This window comes from Gymnogyps californianus, chromosome 2 (assembly GCF_018139145.2).
Source record: "Gymnogyps californianus isolate 813 chromosome 2, ASM1813914v2, whole genome shotgun sequence".
NCBI lineage: Eukaryota > Metazoa > Chordata > Aves > Accipitriformes > Cathartidae > Gymnogyps > Gymnogyps californianus.
This window is the reverse complement of record NC_059472.1, coordinates 78,040,812-78,063,610: the sequence shown is the minus strand read 5'-3', so window position 1 is coordinate 78,063,610 and position 22,799 is coordinate 78,040,812. Positions and strand designations below refer to the sequence as shown.

The window sequence follows — 22,799 nt, the reverse complement described above, 5'->3', positions numbered from 1 at the left end:
ATTAATACAAGGCTGTCCTGGTTTTGGCTGGGATAGAGTTAATTTTCTTCTTAGTAGCTGGTACAGTGCTGTGTTTTGGATTTAGTGTGAGAATGATGTTGATAACACTCTGATGTTTTAGTTGTTGCTAAGTAGCGCTTATCTTAAGCCAAGGACTTTTCAGTTTCCCATGCTCTGCCAGCAAGCAGGTGTGCAAGAAGCTGGGAGGGAGCAGAGCCGGGCAGCTGACCTGAACTAGCCAAAGGGGTATTCCATACCATGGAATGTCATGCCCAGTATATAAACAGGGGGGAATTGGCCGGGAGGAGCGGATCACTGCTCGGGCATCGGTCAGTGGGTGGTGAGCAATTGCATTGTGCATCACTTGTCTTTTCTTGGGTGTTATTTCTTTTTTTTTTGTCATATTCATTTTCATTACAATTATTATTACTATTATTATTATTCTTAGTTAGTAGTGTATTTTATTGTACTTTAGTTATTAAACTGTTCTTATCTCAACCCACGAGTTTTACTTTTTTTTTCCCTCCTCCCCACCCCACTGGGAGGGGGGAGGGGGAAGCGGCTGCGTGGTGCTTAGTTGCTGGCTGGGGTTAAACCATGACAAAGGCTTATCTTCACATATGCATATATGCATTCAGTGAGCTATGAAAAACCTAACCATTTCACAAACTGTAATGTATAACCAGGCAATAGCATAACATCTTCTCAAAACATTACATGATTAGGATGCATATATTTCAGACTTCCACATTATATATCCACCAGAAATTTCCTTCTAGTGGGTACTTTCCTCACTAGAAATCTAGAATTTTCCTCACTCCTACCTATCAACTTAAACTTGTCAGGCAAAAATAACCTAGGTTCAAACAGAAGTTTCTGGAGTTTGTTTAAACACAACCTGAATACTCAACAAACTGACCTCACCATCAACTCAAGATACACCAGATGCATTTTGCCAAATCTGTATTTTGCATATCAATCTTTAACCTGAAGTTACATTCCTTCTATTGATGAGTATGACATTCAAAATTTTAAAAATTATTGCAAAATTAAAGGGATGGGATGATCTTAAAACCTTATTTTGTAAGAACATTTTATACTGCCTTTCCCTCTGTATAGAAAAATGCCAAATTACTCACAAAGTCAAGTAAACTCATCTAGCCCATAGAGACTTGACATGAAATTAAAACTTCAACAATTATAGACAGCTTATATCGTATGTTGTTTACGCAAAGAAAATTAAACTATAAAAAAATTAAATTGGTAGCTTACATTCGGATCATTTCTGTGACACTTTTTCTTTATTGCTCATAGAGGACATTACACAAAAAAGCTGTTCATGTTATAAAAATAAATGTTTTATAAGCACTTAAAAAACCCAAACAACCTATTCACAAGTAAAAAAATATAAAAATTATTCACTGACAGACAACTGCTGCAATAATATAGAAAATACTAAATCACCTAGCAATCCATACTGGAGATGTGCGAAATGATCAGGTGGCAAGGTCGTGTCTTGAATTTTCTTTACAAACTTGCAGGCAGTGTCTGGTGGGTCTCCAGTACCGGTAGTGGAAATAACAATAACTACAGGATCCTTTTCTGATTCCAGATTATACTACGAGTAATAGAATAAGTAAGTTACAATGTGCCATTTGATACCCATTTGTACCTATATATTATCTTCCACCCTTCTTTTTCCCAAAGGTACACAGAAAAAGGTTTAATCTCATCTTACCTGTATTAAACCACAGAACGTCTTTCAAGTAATTACAAGTCATTTTGGGGATGCAGCTTATAATCTTGGTTGGAGTTTTCAAGACCGGATCGGGTAAAGCCCTAAGGAACCTTCTCTGACCTCAGCTGACCCTGCTGTGAGATGACCTCACGGAGTCCCTTCCAACCTGAACTATCCTATGATCCCATACACAAACGTCGAAGGGCAGCATTTCAAGCAGGCTAGCACGCACACAAAGAATACTTCACAACTGTGCTCAGACAATTTAAATACACAACTCCTACAGTATTTGCTTTGTCAAGTGGAAAAAGTATTTTTGTATATATGATGACAATCACAGTTAGCCATAATCCTGATAATTTCACACAGACAACTGGGGTGCAGCCATACAAACTGTGGGGTTCATTTTTAAGTTCCATTAGGGATCATTTGGTTCTGTCCGACAACTTCCATGTTACATCTGTCTTTGCCACAAAAAAACCCCTGTGTTTTGGGGGAACTAAGGTAGCTCTGAACAGAGATAATCAGTCACCATGCTCTACAGTCTGATTCATTTTGGCCCCTTCCCCCTGCCCCCAATACATTTCTCTCCTCTCTGCTAATACCGATCTTCCACATTTCCCACGGTTTTATGGCGGCTACTCCCACTATACCAGGTTGACAAGAACTTCCTATATTTGGGATTGTGCGCCAGTTCCATAAATTCAGGTCTCATGCAAGCATTTTTTACTTCTCAAGTAAAAAGCATTGTGTTTCTTTGATTATTCCAGCCTTCCACCGATAGTGGGCTGCAGCACCGTGCTAGTGTGCTGTCTGTCAGGTCACCCACACAACACGCTCTTTCACAGCACCCCTACGGGCTACGAGTTTTGAATCACACGGACAGCTAGCAACCTATGTGAAACACAGCTCCACAGAATCAGACACCTTGGTTGGGAGTGACCTCTGGAGGTCACCTAGTCCCACCCCGTGCTCCAAGTGGGACTAACTGCCAATGCTGCATTAGCTCAGCTATGACTCTGGCTTAATTTTGACAACTTCTAAAGGTAGAGATTCCACTTTTCTGGGCAGCCTCTTCCATCCAGGAGAGCTTCTCCACTAGTGTCAAATCTGAGTTTATCAGGCTGCACTCAGTGGATTTTGCCTCCTGTTGTACAGTCTTCTGCTGCCAAGAAGTTTGGCTCAAGTAGGCTGCTATTAGGTCACTCCTTAGCCTCCTTTTTGCCATAATAAGCAACTCAAGCTCCTTTTACTGCTCCCTGTAGGTTTCAGTTTAAACTCTCTCCCAGCATTCCAAGTTTAATAAAATAGTAGGGTTACGAGAAAATATAAAGATAGATTGCAAGAGATGCTATGTTTCATTTCAAGCAGTTTCAGGACTGCAATTCAAAACTTCAGAGTTTGAGGAGTTATGTTCTAAACACTTCACTCAATAAATCACTTAAACCTTATCCCCTCCTCAAGCCATGTAAAAAATTACCCCTTACACCTACAATCCGAAAACATTAGGAATACAAAGAAATGGAGTATCAAGGGGTTTTGCTGTTGTCATTTTTTCCAAAACCTTCCTGAAGAACCTAAAAGCAGTTGCATGGAGCAACTTAAATTATCATCTGGAACAGTGTCCTGCCTCTGACAGTGGCCAATAGCAGGTGCCTAGACAAGTATAAGAGAAGAGTGTAAGCACGCAAGGATATTCCCCAAGTACTTTGCAAGAGTTCAGTGAGTTGTGGTCCAGGGATGTTACAAACAGAGGTTTTGTCTTTTACAAGTTCAGGTGAACTCCAAGTACCCACAAATTCCCGAGACTTCCAAAACTGAACTATAAGTTGTGCAAAAAAAGGCCTTAAGGGTCCTGTTGCAGTAAACCCAGATTTTCAAAACTTCCATAGCTGATTTGATAAGTACAAATACAACAGCTTCTGCAGTGCATTGTCACAGGTGACTACTGCATTAACAAACAAAAGCAAATTCTTCAAGTAAAAAAAGCAAGGGTTTACTGGTATCACATAAAAATTTACACTAAATTGTGTTCCATTAAAAAAAAAAAAAAGAAAAAAGATACAAGCTCAGAAAGTAAAAAGTGGTGCATTAGAATAGAGGTATAATTAGTTCACTAAATTCTTGCTTGCTCCACTGCACATTCTCCTCTGCATACCTAAAGACCTTTTGGAAGCCAAACGTTTGGCGACAGAGGTCCTGCATTAATTTGTGTCAATTACTGGGAGGTCTGATATATCACCAGACCAACAAGAACCTTATACAATTACATAGTTTTTTACTCTACCTTCCACTTCTTCCTATATCTTTAGTGTTATATCTTTGTCCCATTCTTTCTCTTTCCTTCGAAAGTACTGCTCAGCTGAGGACAGCAAGGCCACACAAGAGCAGCAAGCAGCCTGCTCAAGCTGTGAATGATTGCTGAAGGAAGAGGATGGGATCAGACACCCAGATATGTCTTATACAGAACAATACATATCATGGCAAACGTGCTTATTCAGATAACTCATTCAAGACTGACTACATGCACTGTGACCCAAGATGATCTCCATTTAGCCTCCTATTTTACTGCTCCTACCTCACTTCCACTTCATTTCAGCCTTTCATCAAGCATAAAAAGCAATCACAGTAACCAACCAAAGATTTATGACCTTTTTTCACCTACAAGAGTGTAGGTGAGAGACACTACTTGGAAACAGCCAGTGTTTCCGAGACTTGAGCAGTATCTGACCACTCATTTTTCTATGGCAACAGGATCACATTATGACTATTGACTCTGTAGCCACCTATTCCATCCATAGACCTTCACAGCAATCCCTTTAAGTGATGACAAGGTCTGAAAAATACCCAACAGCCGCATAAAGACAGGCCTTCTAACTGGGACAAAACAGAAACCTCTTACTTCCTCGCCTAAAGCACACACACCCCCCTCTCTGAGCTGTGCATGTTGTGGAATCAACTCTCAGATATAACACGCCCAAAGGACTTCACAAGAGGCCCCACAAAACTCAAGCAAGCTCTTGCTCCAGTACATTGTATTGGTTTCAACTGGGATAGAGTTCATTTTCTTCTTAGTAGCTGGTACAGTGCTGTGTTTTGGATTTAGTGTGAGAATAATGTTGATAACACTCTGATGTTTTAGTTGTTGCTAAGTAGCACTTATCTCAAGCCAAGGACTTTTCAGTTTCCCATGCTCTGCCAGCAAGCAGGTGTGCAAGAAGCTGGGAGGGAGCAGAGCCAGGGCAGCTGACCCAAACTAGCCAAAGGGGTATTCCATACCATAGAATGTCAGGTCCAGTTTATAAACAGGGGTGAGTTGGCTGCGAGGTGTGGATCGCTGCTCAGGCATCAGTCACTGAGTGGTGAGCAATTGCATTGTGCATCACTTGTCTCTTGCTTTTTATTTCTTTTTGTCATATTCCTTTTCATTACTATTATTATTATTATTATTAGTAGTATTATTATATTATATTTTGTTTTAGTTATTAAACTGTTCTTATCTCAATCCACAAGTTTTACTTTTTTTTTCCCCGATCCTCCTCCTCCTCGCCCTCCCACTGGGGGGGGGAGGGGGAAGCGGCTGCGTGGTGCTTAGTTGCTGGCTGGGTTAAACCACGACATACATTATGCCACCCTGCCTTCCCCTCCCCAATTATTCTTAAGCTTCTAGAAGTTCTCTTTATTTACAGTAAAGGGTAAGGAAAAGTTTAAGGGATGAAATCTACACAGCTGCAGAAATTACTTTTTTCCTCAGTGCCCAATTCTCAGATTCTCAATTCAGTACATCTTTCCACCTCGTCAATAACTAGCAGCTCTGAGCTGTCTTGCCAAATTTGACAAAATAGATTTATTCAAGTGGCAGACCAATAACAGGGCTAGAAATATCCTGCCTACCACCTTCCTGAAACTAATCTCCAAGCCTGTCAAATGCAGAAGAAATGAAATGGAAGAATATAAGGAGAACCTTCACATTCCCTGCTGGCTGCATAAAAGTCTCTTTGTAACGCTCTGCTACATACTCAGGGAACGTTCATTCAAAAGCAGATGTCCAGCTACCCAACATGTAGTGTATCCCAAGAAAGCAACTTGCTAAAAGGGAACTAATTTATTTTTATAAACTTCTCCCATTTTCAAGTGCATGAAAAAACCTCTTTTAGATGTTATTTTCTGCTCATCTCATATGAAATACCAGGCTATCAAGTTTTGGGTTTTTTGGTTTTTTAAATGTTTTGGTTTGAGGACATACAGTTGAAAGTACTTTGTGAAGGAAATTACAGTCCATATTGCTTTTAGTTACAGACAGACACTAACAGTTTTCAGATCCTTACCCTTGGATAACAGCAAATAATAAAAACCCACTTCCTTGCTCCAGTCAAGGTTTTTATTTCTCACAGAATATAACTTGAGTGTATCCAGTGTGAACTGGAGTGAGTGCATATGCTAAGTAACTCAAGAAGACCCCACAAAAGCTCAGGGTCATGCTGGAGCCCGCAGTTAACAGAACACAGGACCTCAATGCAACACAAAAACAACAGAAAAAAACCAAAAGTGTCATTTCCAACAACAGGAGACCTGACCAGTAAATACAGAATTCATTCACTACTGCGTACATAAATACTTTTCAAGAAGTCACTGCACTGTTGTTAGAAGAGACATCAAAGATATATTTATTTACTGTTCTAATAAGAAAAATCACAAGAAAGATGTACCTTTGGCAGAAGGCTATTAACGCGTCTGTGAGTATTGGTCCAAATTACTGATTCATAAGACACAAAAATTTAAAACTAGATGGTATAGTTTAGGCGGGTGCATGTGCTCGGTCTTCATGATTATTAACAGCCACCACTCAAGCACATGGAAAAAAATGCAGCTCTTACATACGTATTTTTCAAAACGGCAAAACAGCATGGAGTATCTCACCTTGTCCATTTCACTTATACAGTGCATATCAGCTTCAAGTCCGTGGGCACCTGCTTGCTGCCATATTTCCTCAGCTATGGCTTTTGCCTGCCCCTTTTGTGTTGCATAGAGAAGCAAAAATCTCCTTTTTAAATCACAGCACATTTCCCAAAACAGAGCACTTTTTTTTTTTCTTTAAAGACACTGCAGGGGAAAAAAGAAGGGAAAAAAAAGTGAATTTATTGCATGCCGAACAGCAAGATTTTGCTTTGCTTATTAAATTAAAGAGAGGTACTTTAAAGGATAGCAGTATTGGTGTTTAACTTGGAAATGAAGCATCTATTCTGAAGAGAAGCCATTTCTCACAACCAAGCTTTGTAGGCCAGGTTGCATAGGACTCGTGGTATTGGTCATATGTGCTGTACTGCCTTGATATTGCAGTAATATTGCAATATGCCCAGTATCAAGAATCTAGTTTGTAAACAATAAAATAGAGAAACTAGTTTCATGAACATAAATACTATTTTTATTACGTAAGTTATATTTTTCACTTTAAGTCAGTGACTGCTTTGGTCACTTTTCTGAGATGTATTTGAAAACAAAACAAAACAAAAAAACCCATAGACCTGGTGAAGTCAAACTACAATGCCTGAGAAAAAAAAAATTAAAATTCTCAGTTTCTTCTTTTCTGGAACCAGTATTTTTTGCCTGAATACCTTTACGCTTTACTGTGCACTATGTCTATATTTTAGAACACAAACATTGTTTTTCACTTCATATTTCAAAAAGGAGTTTCTTACACAAGGGCAACTACAGAATTGACTGTTTGGGTTTTTTTCTCCTAAAAATAAGAAACCACCTTAGAGAAATCTGCTGTAGTGTAAAATGCCACTGCCTCACAAAGTCTTGCAAGCAGTAGGATGAATAAGATGCATATCCTTATCCATTCACCTGTCCCATGCAAGTTTGAATGTGAGAAGTTTTCTTTCATGATTTTGACACAGACAGAACACAACAGATCTAAGGACAACTTCAAGAATTATACGTCTCTCATGCATATATTACAAATTAATCTTCTGTCAATATTTTGTCACTGCTAGGGAGCTGCAGTAGAACTCAAATACCTAGAATTACAACTGAGTAATTTTCAGTTCCCAACTTGAGGTTTTTTTCACGTGCCTGGGCCCAGTTTGCTGTACTTCACCTATTGCTCACACACAGATTCAACTACAGAAAGCATTCACTGTCCTAGCCACACACACTGATTTATGGAAACCTGTGGCTAAGTAATTTGAGGCATACCTTTTCCCTGTTTCTCTCAAGGAAAAACAAACATAGCTCAACTGCATCAGAAGAATACTGCACTCTATTGATACGGCATGATATTTCTCCCCACTGTATTGTGGAAGGTTTCTCCTATTAGATTTTTTTTTTTTAAAGCGTATTTGTAAATCAAAAGTGGTAAAACTACGTGATAGCTTCTTAAGAGTACAGTGCCTGTATCATACATGAATTCCATGAAAAATGTAATTACTAGAGAATTTTAAGGCTTTCATTGTATTTTGTTCTACTACATTTTCCATTACAGTTTTCACTTGAAATTGATTACATTATATTACCTAAAAATATTAATAATTACCTTAACAGTCACTTTAAATAAATTCTTTTAAATAACTGGCTTCACGTGCATGTGCACAGAAGAAGATGCATACGCCAAAACAATCCACAAAATGATTTTTCAGCCTCCTTTTCCAAAAGAAATACAAAGAAATTTGATGACACACAAATGTCCTGGTTTCAGCTGGGACAGAGTTAACTTCTTCTTAGTAGCTGGTACAGTGCTGTGTTTTGGATTTAGTGTGAGAATGATGTTGATAACACACTGATGGTTTAGTTGTTGCTAAGTAGCGCTTATCTTAAGCCAAGGACTTTTCAGTTTCCCATGCTCTGCCAGCAAGCAGGTGTGCAAGAAGCTGGGAGGGAGCAGAGCCGGGGCAGCTGACCTGAACTAGCCAAAGGGATATTCCATACCATGGAACGTCATGCCCAGTGTATAAACAGGGGGAGTTGGCCGGGAGGCGCGGATCGCGGCTCGGGAACTAACTGGGCATTGGTCAGTGGGTGGTGAGCAATCGCATTGTGCATCACTGGTTTTTTTCCTTTCCCCCCCTTCCTTTTTTTTGTTGTATTCCTTTTCATTACTATTATTATTATATTTCATTATTACTATTGTTAGTATTATATTTTACTTTAGTTATTAAACCGTTCTTATCTCAACCCACGAGTTTTACTTTTTTTTCTTTCCTTTCCTCCTCCTCACCCCACTGGGAGGGGGAGGGGGAAACGGCTGTGTGGTGCTTAGTTGCTGACTGGGGTTAAACCACGACAACAAATTATGACGATTCATATGAAATAGTTTAAATACAGTTTAAATACCCTCAGATCCCTGTAGTAATACAGACTCATCCTAGTCACGTGCTATGTTTTCACCGTAATTGTTCTCTTGCCAGCAGGTGGCAATGCCCGACTATAAATGGAGAAAAACAATAAACATGAAGCGGTGTTTCATTACTACATTCTTTCTCATACCTCAGAAAGGGAGAAAGATAATCATTTTTCCACTGGGACAACACCATAGCAAAGAAGCCTTCTATACACAAAAAGCTGAGGGGTAAGCTGCCAACATCATAGCCAGGGGATTTCCAACAGACTTCAAACAAGAGTCAACTTGGGAAGATGTATAAGAGAAGCCTGAAAATTTGCAACAGCAGGGGGAGAGGAGAGGGCAACAGAAAGAACAGCAGTCATGATGTGGTTTGACACGGCCAGATGTTGCCCTAACAGCACCATGACCTCCGCCTAGGCCAGGCAGAGCAGCTTCCCTGTAAGACACTGTGAGCTGCTACCACTCCAGCTAGGACAGTAACAATAAAGGGTGCAAAAAGTAGCTACCCGCATCTTGGGTGCATGTATGTGAACTTGCAGGAAGCCTTCTCACTGGTGTGTGGACTAGTAGATTGCATAGACACACAAAAGTTAGAGCAACCACATCTCCCACAGAAGGCGTGTGTAAAGAAGAGAACCCACATGGCCAGAAGAGGGGATCGTGCTTGAGATGCATACCTCCTGAGAGAGGGGACTTTGTGCGTGTACGTAACAGTGCGAATGTGTGCTTGTGGGAAGGAGGGGAGGCCACAATTAGACAATTCCTTAGAATTAGATACAGAAGGCTGTTTAAATATTTGTAGGCATTTATTAACATTTTGTAAGTGCCTAGTATCATATCTGTTGCATTGTTGCTATTGATCTTGAATATATAGTTCAATTAACTGATTAAACAGTAGTTAAATTAACTGCCTGATAGTTAATTATGTCATTAACAGATCAATAAACTCCTTTGATCCTGATTCGATCTAAACTACACAAGTTGAGGAGTTTCTCCCTGTGAGAGCATCTTCTCTCTGTCATCAACCAGAAGAGCTTCATGCACAAACTGATCAAGTGATGCCTGCTAAAAGAAAGGAAGATTAGTCATGCCTACCTGCAGATGAACACAATCATAAACCAGGAACACACTTGCACTCAGATGAACATACTGCCCACATTGCTCTTGCTTTGCTGCACTACACACTCTTCAAAGACGATATGCCACTTCCACTTATGTGATATGAGTTCAACTGAAATAAAGAGAGGAAAAAATGGTAATTCTTGACTATCGAGCTTTCTAGAGAATCCCTCTAACTTTGATAGTATTACCACACCAGCAGCCTTTAACATGTTGATGTGTTGGTAGTCACATGTCAAAAAACAAAACAATGTTTAAGCTGGGAAAACAACCCAGGATTTGCTGGCTCAAACCAGGGCTTAACATGAAACTAAGGATAAAATTCCAAATTATAGCTCGTCTGACCCAGTAGTCAGAAAAGTCAGAAAACTAACAGTCCACAAAAGATTAACAGGGAGTCCATCAGCTCCATAAGTCAACACACTGTAGGAGCAAACAAGCCATCTACGAATGTCAGCCACACAGTTTCACTGAACCAGATGTGCTGGCCCTAGCAATTACATACCTGTGCTGTAAGGCCAAACTACCTACTTCATGTACCTGGTCTGTCAAAAATGTCAAACTGTGTGGCCATGGACAGGATAAAAACGCAAGAAACTTCTGCAGTAGTTTGACACACTTCTGTGTGACTTTAAACCAGGCTGTGGGACCGTGCCTTCAGAGCCACAAAGCCATTCCTATGTCACTTTTGCAACAGTTAGTGACTTGCTCAGAATTACTTTCACTCTACGACCAAGACAAATATAAAAATCACAAAAACTTCAATGAAACCCGCATGTGAAATCCTCCACGGCCCAGGGCTGACCTTCCGTCCAGAAAAATTCTGTTGGACCAACCGACACCCCGCTAGGAAGGGGAAGAGCTGTCCCTGAAGAAGGACGGTGATTTTAGGGAGCTAAAGCCAGGTCCACACCGGAGGGCTGAACGCCGCTACAGCAACAGAAGCCTCCCAGAGAGCCGGCGCCGCCGGGCCGGGCCGGGCCGGGCCGCGCACCTCGCCTCCCGCCCGGGCCGCCCGGTCCCCCAGCTGTCCCTCAGAGCGCGTACCCGCCGCCAGCCTGCGGGGAACGGGATTACTTGCGCTGAAGGACGCGCTTCTGATCCATACGTACACAGGCACAAATCCGACTCCCGAGGCAAAGCGCCCGCGCCAGCCTGCACACCGCCGCGCCACGCCGGACCTCCGGCGGCAGCGAGGAGCCGTCCGGGGCAGGGCGGGATGAGCCGGCGCCCGCGGGGGAAGGCAGCGGCTGCCGGCGCCCGGAGGTACCCGCCGGGAGAGCGCCGGAAGCTCCCGGCAGCCCCTGCGCTGCCCGTCATGGCGGCGGAGGTGAGGCTGCCCCTGCTCCCGCACCTTGCCCTCCGGCACCGCCGGGTGCTCCCAGCGGCGGAGGGAGGAAGAGGACGGAGGGGGAGCGATGCCCCGGCCCGTGGCAGACAGCAGTAGGCGCTGGGGTGGAAGGGACGCATCTCGGCCCGCGGCAGCGCCTTCGGGCCCTGCCTGTCCCTCGCCGCTCTCGGCGGCGGGAGGCGTCGGGCCTGTCAGGCGGAGGGGGGCGGAGAGGCCGCGCCGGTGCCGCCGGGCCCGTGTCAGACTCACCCATCGCCCCCCCCCCCCCCCCCCGGCTGCGACCCCGCCTTGGCCTGCTCCCGCCGCGGGTAACGGCGGTGTGCCCCTCTGCTGCCCAGCGCCCCGGCCCGCCAGGGTAAAGAGAAGCGTCGCCGTGCAGTTCCTGCTTGGGGAAACGTCCCCGCCGTAGTGTCCGTACGGAGACACGGGGCAGAGATGCGTTGCAACCTGTCACGCAGGTCTTGCCGCTCCCGGCAGTTTCTTCCTCTCTGTGCATTGCCTTGTGCTGGTGGTCGTGGGAGAGGGATCATCCCAGTTGTGTCCACCCGCTAAAAGTTTTTTTTTTTTGCTGCATTTTAATGACACTGGTGCTGTTTTCCAAACTATATATTTATATGTATTTTTCTTCCTCTAGGTATCTTTTGAGAACCCACTTGATCCAATATGGCTTTGATTAGCCGGAAAAGTTTCCAGTTTTATTCATCCAGCATACCAGCAAGCAGGTCCATTTTGATGACCCTAAGCAAAAGGTTGAGCTTTATCAGTGGGCAGCGAAAGGCCCAAAACTGTAGCTCCATAGCCCTGAGGATGGTATGTTTCAAAGATAAATCTCAGTATATGTTTTGTAGAAAAAACCACATACAATTGCGGACACAGTCTCTTTCTGTTAATGAAACTGTGCATCTTTGTGGAGATACTGGGAGCAGTACTAAATCTAATAACGTGTGGATGGATGAACGACTATTTTTCAAGAAGTTAAACAGCCTTTGTACATCGAAAGAGATTTTTGACTTTCTTAGCTCTCTGGAAGTCATGTCTGATACTATGGCATCAGGAGCCCTGCAGAGGATTTCTGAAGTTGAGGTGGATGACAACGGTCTGAAAAACCCTGAAGAAGTGTTGGAGAATGAAGTTTTCAGGGCATTATGCTTCCAGTTTGAATTTGAATCCTCAAAACTGTCAAACACTGGGCTGCTGAATGCATTGCAAGCTTTGATAAAACTACGTATAGATCCCCAGAGTACACTGATGGCAAGCTTGCTTTCAGAGGGTGAGGAACGGCTTGGTAAAGGACAGTTGACTGTTAAAAATCTGTGTGCTCTTGGAGAGAGTTTGCTTGAGTTGGAAGGCCCAAGCTGTGCGACGCTGGAACAAATTGTGAACCACATGCAAGAAAAAGACATTGAGAAGTGGAGTCCTAGGGAAATGGTGGTGGTTTATAAGATGCTGCAGGTGACTGTCAGGGAAGGGGAACAATACCAAGACTTGCTAAACAGAATGAACAGTGTTGCTTTAACCATAGTTTCCCAGCTAAGCCCAGAGTTCACAAGCATAATACTGAATTCACTGGTTGTTCTTCGTCAGACTCAGGCAGTTCCCTTAGTCACAGCACTGTGTAAACATTCTGTGAAGCATATTCCGTATTTCACAGGTGATGAACTGGTAAATGTACTGGAAGCCTTCCTATACTTTGGACATCGTGAACAAATTTTTACAGAGGCACTGGAAACACATGTTGCCAAGTCCATCTTTACCATGCATCCTCAAACAGTCAGCAAAGTCATGCAGTATTGCTGCCGAAAGATGATCCTTTCTAAGCCCATCTTTGATGCAGTGGCAGAAGGTTTCATTTCCGATGCTGACAGATTTACCACTGACCAGATTGCTGGGTATATTATACCATTTGGGACTCTTAACTATCTACCTCCAAGTGCTTCTTCCTTGTTTAGGAAGCTTGAAACCGTACTGCATACTCGCCTTAGTCACTTTCAGCCTCACACCTTGCTGAACCTGCTGCACTCGTGTGTTCTTATTCAACGTTATCCAGTAAATTTTCTGCCAAAAATATTTAGTCCCTATTTTCTGCAACAGCTTCAAGGTAAGGAGCAGTGTTTCTTCTGTGATGTTCCGCATTTCTTTCTATTACATGGTGTGTCTCTTGTCAAGCACCCATTTCTTATCACTTTCATCTGTCACATCAACAATGACCTGATTAAGGTGACTGGAGAATAGTGATCAGGAGGCCAAAGACTGTTGCTTCCTTGTCACAGTTGCAGTTGTCTTTCAGTTTATATCATTTAGAGGAGTTTGAAAATTGCACTGTACAATCTTAGACAGAGATTTGAATTCCCTTAAAAATTTTATTTCAGTTAATCCTTCTGCTTTTCTAAAAAATACTGCCCTTCTGGTTTTCCCCATGTTTGTCCTTTGTCTCATACAGGTTTTAGACGCTAAGTTATTCTGTGCAGGAAGTGTGTTACTTTTAACTCTGGCTGTTTAAACTTCTGTGCCTATGCAACGACTGATGTGAATACTCACAATGAAGTGAGACTATGTTACTATGAGACTGGTAACACTAGGAAGGCTAGTGAGACCAATTGTTATGGAACTAAGAAGACTTGAGACCAAAGTGGTAGATTTTTTAATGGCAGTGATACTTGGAGTAATGCATGAGTGATGTAAAATATAGTTTAGTGATTCTGGGTTCATTTTTCTCTAAATTGTTCCATTGTAATGACTGCTACATGAGGGATGTGGCATAAAGGTGGAACGCTATATAGTAAGTCCTGAGACTTGACTTTTATGCTGGGTGTAGCCCCACACTTGCTTTGCAGCTTTGGGCAAGTCACTTCACTTTTCTGTATCTTTTTCTTCCCCCACAATTGTTTGCTTTGCTTACTTGGATCTCGTACTCCTTAGGGTCGGGACTGGCTCTTAGGCATTTTACTCAGGGGCTTAGCCCAAGGGAGGACGTATTTCAAAAAATGATAGAAATACTAGTAGTACTGATTGTGAAGCTAAAATAATTACCTTCTGCTTGTGTCCTGCTGGTTACATTTAAGATTTCACTGCCTGTCTTTTTAAGGTTAAGTCCTCTGTGACTTTGCATAATCCTTATTTCTGGATATTTTCCTAAGCATTGAAACCACTCTCTTCCTGAGGCTCTAAGGGTAAGGTACATGATCACAGTTGTCAGAAAACCTGTTCATAGCCTTTAAAATTGGGACCAAATTATAATATGCAAGAAAAGTGACAATAACTGTTCCACAGCTTATAATTGTGTTATTAGCAAGCTCACCCATTACTACAGAAATAATTCATTGTTGTATTTAAAAAAATAGTCTAAAACTCCCTATAAACTTTAGTCAAGATTAGTACAAATTCTAGAGAGAAGTGAGGTGAAGTGTAGCATTGGGACAAAAAGAATTTAAAATACTATTATTGATAAGAATATGTTACAATTATATACACATAATTTGTAAATCTCAGGCAGTACAAAATGTGTTTTTCAAAGACTGTTTTGCCTTATGATTCAAATAAGGTCCATTGCATGTAAGTGATGCTAGTGCTTTAGTCCTTACCTTCCACCAGCCTGCGTCGTGTCCAGCTTTTCAGGTGGGGGTAAGGTAGAACCGGGTATGGACTTCTGCTGTCATCTCTACTCTTCTGTTCTTTCAGGATAAGGATTATTGTGTTATATTCTTGCTTCCAACTTGGTTGTATTTCTCTTTTATACTGTATTACGATCAGCTTGTGAAAGCTGAAAAGCGTAAATGGATAAAACTGAGAAAATTAATTTGCAGTGCATAATTGTTGGCTTAATTAAAATAGAAGTGAGATGTGAACCAGTAAAACGTAACAGCATCATAAATGTGAGCAGTTAAGGATAGGCTGGTATGGTTTTTTTAATTATCTAGGTAAAAATGTAAATTGAATTCTAAGGCTCACATATGTTTTAACAAGGCATAAAGATTGGTGCTTCGTCTTGGTTTTTAAATTACTTTTAATTTAGAATCTGATACGGTTATGTGATGCTTCTTTCCACTGGCATCCTGTCTGCTGACTACACTCCTCTGGTGGAGGCTTCCTGTGCCCATCTTTGTTCTGTGCCCTGAGCTCCTTTCCTTTCTACCTCTGAGCAAGCACTACAGTCCCATCCTTGGCCCTCTGTCTTACCATACTGAGGAAAACATTACGAAATTTAAAAATCTACGCCATGGTTTATCCCATCTTGCTGAGGAGATCTCAGAGTCTGCTCACCCGCTGCTTTTAAGACTGTCTTGTCTGCAACAGCTGCCTTCACCTAATTGTTTTTTTTCCCCCGTCTAGTAAGCTTCTAGAACATCCCACATGTGATAGCCTGTCCTTGGCTCTAACTATTGCATAATCCAATGCTTTTGGACACAAACCTATTATGAACAACACAATTGTAAGCTATAGATTTTAAGTAATTCTGTGTGAGATAGAAAAGCATATTTAGTGGCATTATAGGGATATGTAAGCTATGCCAGAAAGATGAGTGACTTCTCAAGATCTCAGCTAAGGTTGCTCTGTTAATAAAACTCCACATAAGGTCAAGTTTTCAAAGTGATTAGAAACTTGAGTGACCACTCAATTTTTAGCTGTTCAACATGAAATACCTTAAGGGGTTGATTTTTAGGAAGCAGACATTCCTCATGTCCTAAAAAACAGAATGTCTTTTAAAGTTCTTAAGCTGATACTTAGAAAATGAGAAACCTCATAGTACCAGTTACTTTGAATATGTTCTTTTAAATCAATAAAGGTATTCCACTAGAGTGGTCAAAGTTCAGAACAGGAACTTGAGAAGATGACCTGCATGATTAGCATCTTATACTACATCAGGTTTTTACCATTCTGTAATAATACTTTGCACGTAACATGAAAGATGCTTCAAGTATACACTTGTAGACAAATCTCTAGAAATTATTCAGTATTATCCACTACTTTCAGATTAAAAAAAAAAACTGAGTGAAACAATGAGATCCTGGGATTATAACTTGGGGAGAAGGAGTCATAGGAAGAAGGAAATGGCATATTTCTCAAAGACGTCAACTCAAACTTATTCCTCCCTGTAGAACGTCCTGCATCTCTCGGATCCTCATTTTTTTTGGTGAAAGAATATGACAGTCTTAACTAAGATCCTGCTAGTTGTATATATCTTTTTTATGTTGATATTTCTGTGAATCATTTCCTCATTTTTCTAACTACGTCATTTCACAACTGATCTTTCTGTTCATTCAAACAATGATCAAGAATGATAATGATCAAGTAGCTTCTCTGCGTGTTAAACTGAATAGCTCTTCCTAACTTCTGCATGGTGGTTTGTGTAAAGATACTTTGTTGAAGGTACACCTGAAAGCCTGAATATTGTTGTTTCAGCTCAGCCACCTGGTTTGGACAGAATTGTTACCTCCCAGCTAACCCAGCTTTTTCTGACTATTACCCTGGAGTGCCCATTTTATGAGGTATGGTACATGTGAAACCAGAACTGATGTTAACGAGACGTGATAAGGTCAGTAGGGCCCTGTTGATAATTAGTTGAGGACTGTCTTCCCCTTAAAAACATTGGAATTGGACAAAACAGCTTTTTTTTTTTCCCTTGATGAAAATATGAAGCATTTCTACCTGTTTGTTTGACTTGATATATTTGTATGTTTGACAGAACTGACTAGCTCTAAGTTAAAGTGCTTTTTGTGTATTTCTGAGTACTTTTCCAACAACTATTCCTTTTTTATGTTTGCTTTGTGAAGTCTTGGAGCACAAAAGAGATCGAGCACTTTGATGCTGGCCTGACTGCAGGGGAATGGAAACAGTTGTGCATTTCTCATAAGCAATATGTTCAGCGTGATAGCATGGAAGCTTGCTGAGGATGTTCTGGTGGTTGTTTTGGGGCTTTTTTAAAGTTTCCAGCAGATCATACCTCAGACTGTAAGTCTCTCAATAGACATGGCTTCAAAATGCACAGAATACATTTTGCTACGTTAATATGAGGTAATTACAAAAATGTTATCTCCCTTTCTCTTTTGTTTGATTTGGTTTTCTGTCATTATGTAGGGTCCCAAACTCCTTCCCAAGTATCAAGTAAAGGCCTTTCTCACACCTCGCAATTCTCTGGATGTTCACCTCCTCAAAAGGGTGAAGACTGGATTACTTTATTTACTGAAAAAAAGAATGTATTTTGCATCAGAGGTATCAACACCATATTTCTATACAGTTGGTAAGTAACATTTCTTCAGATTAATAATAAAATGTGTGCTTATGCTGTCACAACTTTAGGCTCGGTTATTTTCCAGACATAAAAATGATTGATTTCATTCCCTTTGTGGGCATTCTAAATTGTGCAAATACAGAAAAAGTAAACTGGAATACAAAACTCTGTAGAAGGTCTGAAATGAGGAAATGTCACAGGAACTTTACATCAATGCATTTTCAAAGTCAGAGAAGAACAGGGAGAGAAAAGAACTGCAATGTTGGACTTTACACAGCCAGTCTGCACTGAAAATAGCTGCTAACTCTTGTATTCTGTATTTTTACTATCAGCTGTTCTTTTACTTATCCTGTAAACAATTTGTATAATGTAAAGCAAAATGAGGCAATGCCACTTGCCTGATCTCTCTGCTCTGGTGGTGAGTAGAGCAAGGAAGAGCTGGAACGTTGTCAGCCCTCTGCCCTGCTCAGCTGGGCTCCTCTCCCTTAGCAAGAACTATTGACTACATATAGTCAGTGGGAGGTTGTGGACTGAAAGAGAGGAGTGAGCTAAACAGTGTTTCATGTGCCAGGAAAGGAAACTGAGAGAAGGTAATGATGAGGAAAGATGTGTGCCCAGGAGGGGTGGATGATAAACAAGGTGTTGAGGGAAGGGTCTCTTGGACCTCATGGACATCAGAGGAATAAAAAAAAAAAAAAATCAAGAGAGAGGGATGATTCCAGAATTATTCTGCATTTTGGCTTCCACATGGGGTTGAAGTTGGCAGGGTTTAGGTCCAAAGCTCTGTTTGCAAATTGACATCATCTATAAAATTAGGGAATTAGTGAGAAAAAATAAAGGCGAGGGGCAGAGAGAGAGTCTGTCCCCAAAGCCCTCAAAATTCCAGAGGCCCTAGCCAGCCCAGCAAAGTGCCATTTAACCACATTATGGTTTTTAGTGGACTTGGAATACTACTTTGCTGTTAGCATTATGAAAGGCTGAAGTGTTACTAATTATCACTCATTTGTGTTAAATAGTCTATACACATCTTTTGCAAGTGTCTGTGATTCAGAAAAAAGTATTGCAATAGTATTTTAGTTATTTTTATAAAACAATGAACTGTAAGAGGATGGGAATTACAGTAAACAGTTTGTTATATGAAAAGAGTTTTAATGTCACTTCTCTTTTCATTTATACTAGATATTGAGATTAAATTAGATGAAGAAGGTTTTGTATTGCCTGCTGCCCAATGTGAAGAGGTACACAGACGGTAAGAGAATAAAAGAAACCACTGGTAAAATGTTGGTTAACATTGACAAAGAGCATCCAAGGTGAAACCCTGGCAAAATTTAAGCTAATTGGAATTAAGCTAATTGGAGTACCTGACCTCAACAAAGTTCAGGTTTCACATTGAAACCACTGGTAAAAGGACAAAGTTTGCAAAATTAACCATCTGTACTTTTTCCTCATTGTATTGCCTCCTGACTGCACAGTGTCAGACAATTAGTCTCTTTACCCAGTGACAGTCAGGATCAAAGTGATCCTGATTTGGCTTCTAGTAATGTATTTTGATCTTCTGTAATTAATTTTCAAATTAAAACGAAATTAATTCTAATTGAGCGTGTCTGCATAGATTTAACACAGTTTAAGCCAGTTTGAGTTCACAAATTTACTTCTGTAAGGAATCCTGTGTAATGAGGATATTTGCTACAGATGCTGTTTTTTATTGAAAAATGCGTAGATGTTTAAAAAATATTGTTAAACAAGGATTATTTTGAGAAACCTTGGATACAAAGTTAAGCAACCTGCCTGTGTGGTATTTGCAACTGCACTTCTGTGGATAAACCAAAAGTCTTTGAAAAGGTTATGTTTTCTCCAGCTTAACCTTCACAAGACTCACAGACTAATATAGGTTCTTTCAAAAATCCCATGCTTAAATGTTTAAGAATGAGCTTTGATTTTTTTTTTTTAAATTACAGCTTTCATGTGTAAATAAGGTCACAATATACTTAACATACTGAAAATTTAAGCAACTTTTTTACAGTGGATATACAAATTTTGGTTTAAGTTGATGTGATTTTTATCACCAAGGATGCTGCCAACCATACGTACAGGTTTAACTTAAACAGATTTAGCTTAAACTTAACTTTAACTTGAACTCTAACATATTTCACAGGTACACTAGTAAGTTGAATCAATTTAGCTGCTGAAATGTTTTCAAGCCGAGACAAGTATTTTCTATGTTTTTCCTTCTAGAAGAATTCAAAACAGCTTACCAATAGTAGCATTAAAAATAGCAAACTCTTATTAACTTGTATGGTAATTTTTGTTCAGAGCATATAAATAAGCTTTTCACATCAGTTTCACTAAGCTGCAGGCTTTTCCCCTCCCACCCTTAAATTGAGTGACTGAAATTGTCCTGAACTAGGTAACTGCCATCCTAAAACATCTAATTCTAGGAGGTATTGTCTCATGCTTCTTAGGAACTGCAGTAGTTGTGGTGATTAAAATAACTAATATTTTTTTTTTGATACTACACTTGTGCTTGATTTTAGAATTGCCCTCTGTGTTGATGGTCAAAATAGATTTTGTGTTAATAGCCACAATCTATTGGGAGAAGAAGCTATTAAACAGAGACATCTTCAGTTACTTGGTTATGAAGTTGTGCAGGTAAAGTCCAAAGACAGTGGTTTGCTTTTGCTCTGGCTAACAAAACAAGTGAAAAATGATTATTTTATAATGCTTAAAACTGTAGTTGTAATTACTTTCCAAGGCAGATGTAGTCTTGTCCTTTCTATATTATGTTCTCTGGGCCTAGCTTTTGCCTTTTTGAGGGTGTTACACAAATTCCTTTTTCTTCCTTGATCAATTAGTGTATTCTGCCTGTATTTTCTGCCAAATAGTGGCTGCTTGAAAGAGTACTTCTCTGCAGTGATTAACGTTCAAATCTTGACTTAAAGGCAAATGTTGTCTAAGAGTTCAGTAGAATTGGGATTGATAATTAAATACTTTTTAAAAAAGGTCTGAATTTGGAGTTTAAAAAGAGGAGTTAAAAAAAAAAGAAACTGCTTTGTATTGTAAATAATATTTTCACAACAGAGTATATCCTTTATTTTGCCTGTTGAATTAATAGGGGTATTTTTATCTTTAAACATATTTTGGACCAAAACAGTTACTTTAGATTTTTGAGATTTTCTTTCCCATTTATAATTACTTATCACATAAGCCTAATTCTGTTATATTTCATTTAGTTTAAACTGTAATGGATATCACTCTTTGTTTTACAATAATCTCTATTCAGGTGATTTACATATCAATAATACATTTAGGATTAAATGTTTAATTTTAAGACAGACAGATCCTTGATGTGTAATTTTACATTTGCTTAATGAACATCAGTCTTACCCAGTTGTTTAATAAAAGGTATTTCCAGCAATCATTTTTGTTTTGTTTCCAGATTCCATTTTTTGAGATTGAGAGTCTACAAAATTGCAGAAAAATGGCAGAATATCTACACAAAAAAATCTTTCCTCATACATATGGACTCAGCTGCTGACACTGGAGAATAATACTAAATCACAAGTTGACGTCCTGTACCATCAAGTGAAAATACTGTGCATGGAGGAACAATTCTGTTTTCTAAATAACTCCACCTAAGATCATTTGAGCTTCTGAATGTGAGACTTTCCAATATTTGGAACAATTTACATATAAAGAGTAATAAAGAGCAACATATTTTCTTAAGTTGTGTGTCAATGTTTATTATAAATTAACAGATGTAAGTGCCAGACACACAGTCAGCACTGTGTTTCCTTTGTATTTTCACTGGTTCTAACTCACAACTGCAAATGGACAGATGTGACTATTCAAGGATACTGGCTAGTCTGAATGTACAGAATGTGCCATGCTACCTAGCAATCAGGGCTTTTCTTGACAGTATAAAAAGAAATTGTGCAGTTTACTCATAGCTGTTTGTGTGATTTCCCAAGTGTTTCATAAAACTAAAATTTGCAGTAGTTGCACAAGCAGTATTGGCTTATTGCTCATACTTAAGAGATGTAGAGTGCTGTTCACTAAATAGCAGTGCCTTACAGAAAATGAGAGCGTTTTTACTAAAAAGATTTACTTTACTTTGTAAAAGGACAGCTGCCACAGGGTAGTGGACTTGCACAGCTGGCTCTGTGGGGGCCACCCAGTGTTGTGGATATGTACTATTTGTAGTTCTGTCTTTAGCGGCTGTTTTAGCTAAACTGTCTAAATGGGGTCATGTATGTGCTTCAGAGTTCCTTCAGCTTACAGCCTGCCATTCAAGCCTAAACTGAAAGTCATTACGCTCTGAAGCTCAGAAGAACTATGTCTCATGGAGTCCTTTTTTCTATACGAGTATAAATTCTGGCAGAAGGGTGGAACTGAGAACTGGAACCAGTAACCACTTCAGCTGGAACAAGCATGCCCTAACTTGGGTCAGCGTTTTGCTTTACAGATGGACGAAGGGAAAATAACATAGCCTTAGTTCCGATCACATAATGTATACTTGATGTATCAGGTCAGCTTGTGCATCCTGTCCTGTGTGGAATTACTGTTTATAAGTAGCAAAGCAGAATTCCCAGCATCACCTGGTTTGATTTTAACTGTTATGATTTGATACAAAAAAGGTGAAACTTTGACATCCTTGAAGTTCTATATGTTTCACCAGTAGATACAGAACGTGGCCATTTTTTCCTTCCAAGGCTACTGTTAGTAATTTGTGAGTTGCAGGTGTCTGTCAGTTGTCCCAACAATCCCTGGAGATTTTTGGACCCAAAATCCAGATCCAAAATATGATTTACATTGTGTCATGCTGTGCATTCTGTTCATGTTAATTTGTTGCATGTATAAAACCCTTACTCACAGTAGCACGTCAGCACTGACAGGTGAGGGAGCACCAAGAGGTAATGAGATACTTTCCAGCAGTGTAATAGGAAGCTTATAGCACATCGGTAACCTAACAGTTGTTGTCCTAGCAAAAGAGAAATTGAAGGAGAATAACTGAAATGTC

At 40.1% G+C, this 22,799-nt stretch overlaps 2 protein-coding genes across 5 annotated transcripts in view; one reads left to right on the top strand and one right to left on the bottom strand.

Moving 5' to 3' along the window:
* Positions 1-11,306, bottom strand: part of MTRR (5-methyltetrahydrofolate-homocysteine methyltransferase reductase) — a 31,882-nt gene extending 20,576 nt beyond the window's left edge. For both annotated transcript variants that reach the window (XM_050892475.1, XM_050892476.1), the window contains exons 1-4: positions 11,250-11,306; positions 10,179-10,314; positions 6,659-6,841; positions 1,465-1,618 (exon numbers count right to left, since the gene is read on the bottom strand). In XM_050892475.1, coding sequence (XP_050748432.1) covers positions 1,465-1,618; positions 6,659-6,802 — 298 coding nt within the window. In that variant the 5' untranslated portion in view covers positions 6,803-6,841; positions 10,179-10,314; positions 11,250-11,306. The remainder of the gene's footprint in view (positions 1-1,464; positions 1,619-6,658; positions 6,842-10,178; positions 10,315-11,249) is intronic.
* Positions 11,307-11,475: 169 nt separating this feature from the next.
* FASTKD3 (FAST kinase domains 3) lies at positions 11,476-21,505 on the top strand. 3 transcript variants are annotated; one of them, XM_050892795.1, is made up of 7 exons: positions 11,476-11,532; positions 12,188-13,651; positions 16,954-17,039; positions 17,629-17,791; positions 18,962-19,031; positions 20,317-20,431; positions 21,219-21,505. In XM_050892795.1, exons 2-7 carry the CDS (start codon positions 12,217-12,219, stop codon positions 21,315-21,317), a joined length of 1,968 nt encoding a protein of 655 aa, XP_050748752.1. In that variant the 5' UTR covers positions 11,476-11,532; positions 12,188-12,216; the 3' UTR covers positions 21,318-21,505. The 3 variants fall into 3 exon arrangements, with proteins under 3 accessions (XP_050748752.1, XP_050748751.1, XP_050748753.1); XM_050892794.1 differs by lacking the exon at positions 11,476-11,532 and adding an exon at positions 11,589-11,645; XM_050892796.1 differs by lacking the exon at positions 11,476-11,532 and adding an exon at positions 11,855-11,908.
* Positions 21,506-22,799: the final 1,294 nt, after the last annotated feature.

What these genes read in the sequence shown, in the direction of transcription:
- FASTKD3 (XM_050892795.1), top strand. Translation starts at nt 12,217, where the DNA reads ATGGCTTTGATTAGCCGGAAAAGTTTCCAGTTTTATTCATCCAGCATA. An exon ending in ACCATATTTCTATACAGTTG is followed by an intron (nt 17,792 to 18,961) that starts GTAAGTAACATT and finishes CATTTATACTAG; the next exon opens with ATATTGAGATTAAATTAGAT. An exon ending in TGTGAAGAGGTACACAGACG is followed by an intron (nt 19,032 to 20,316) that starts GTAAGAGAATAA and finishes GCTTGATTTTAG; the next exon opens with AATTGCCCTCTGTGTTGATG.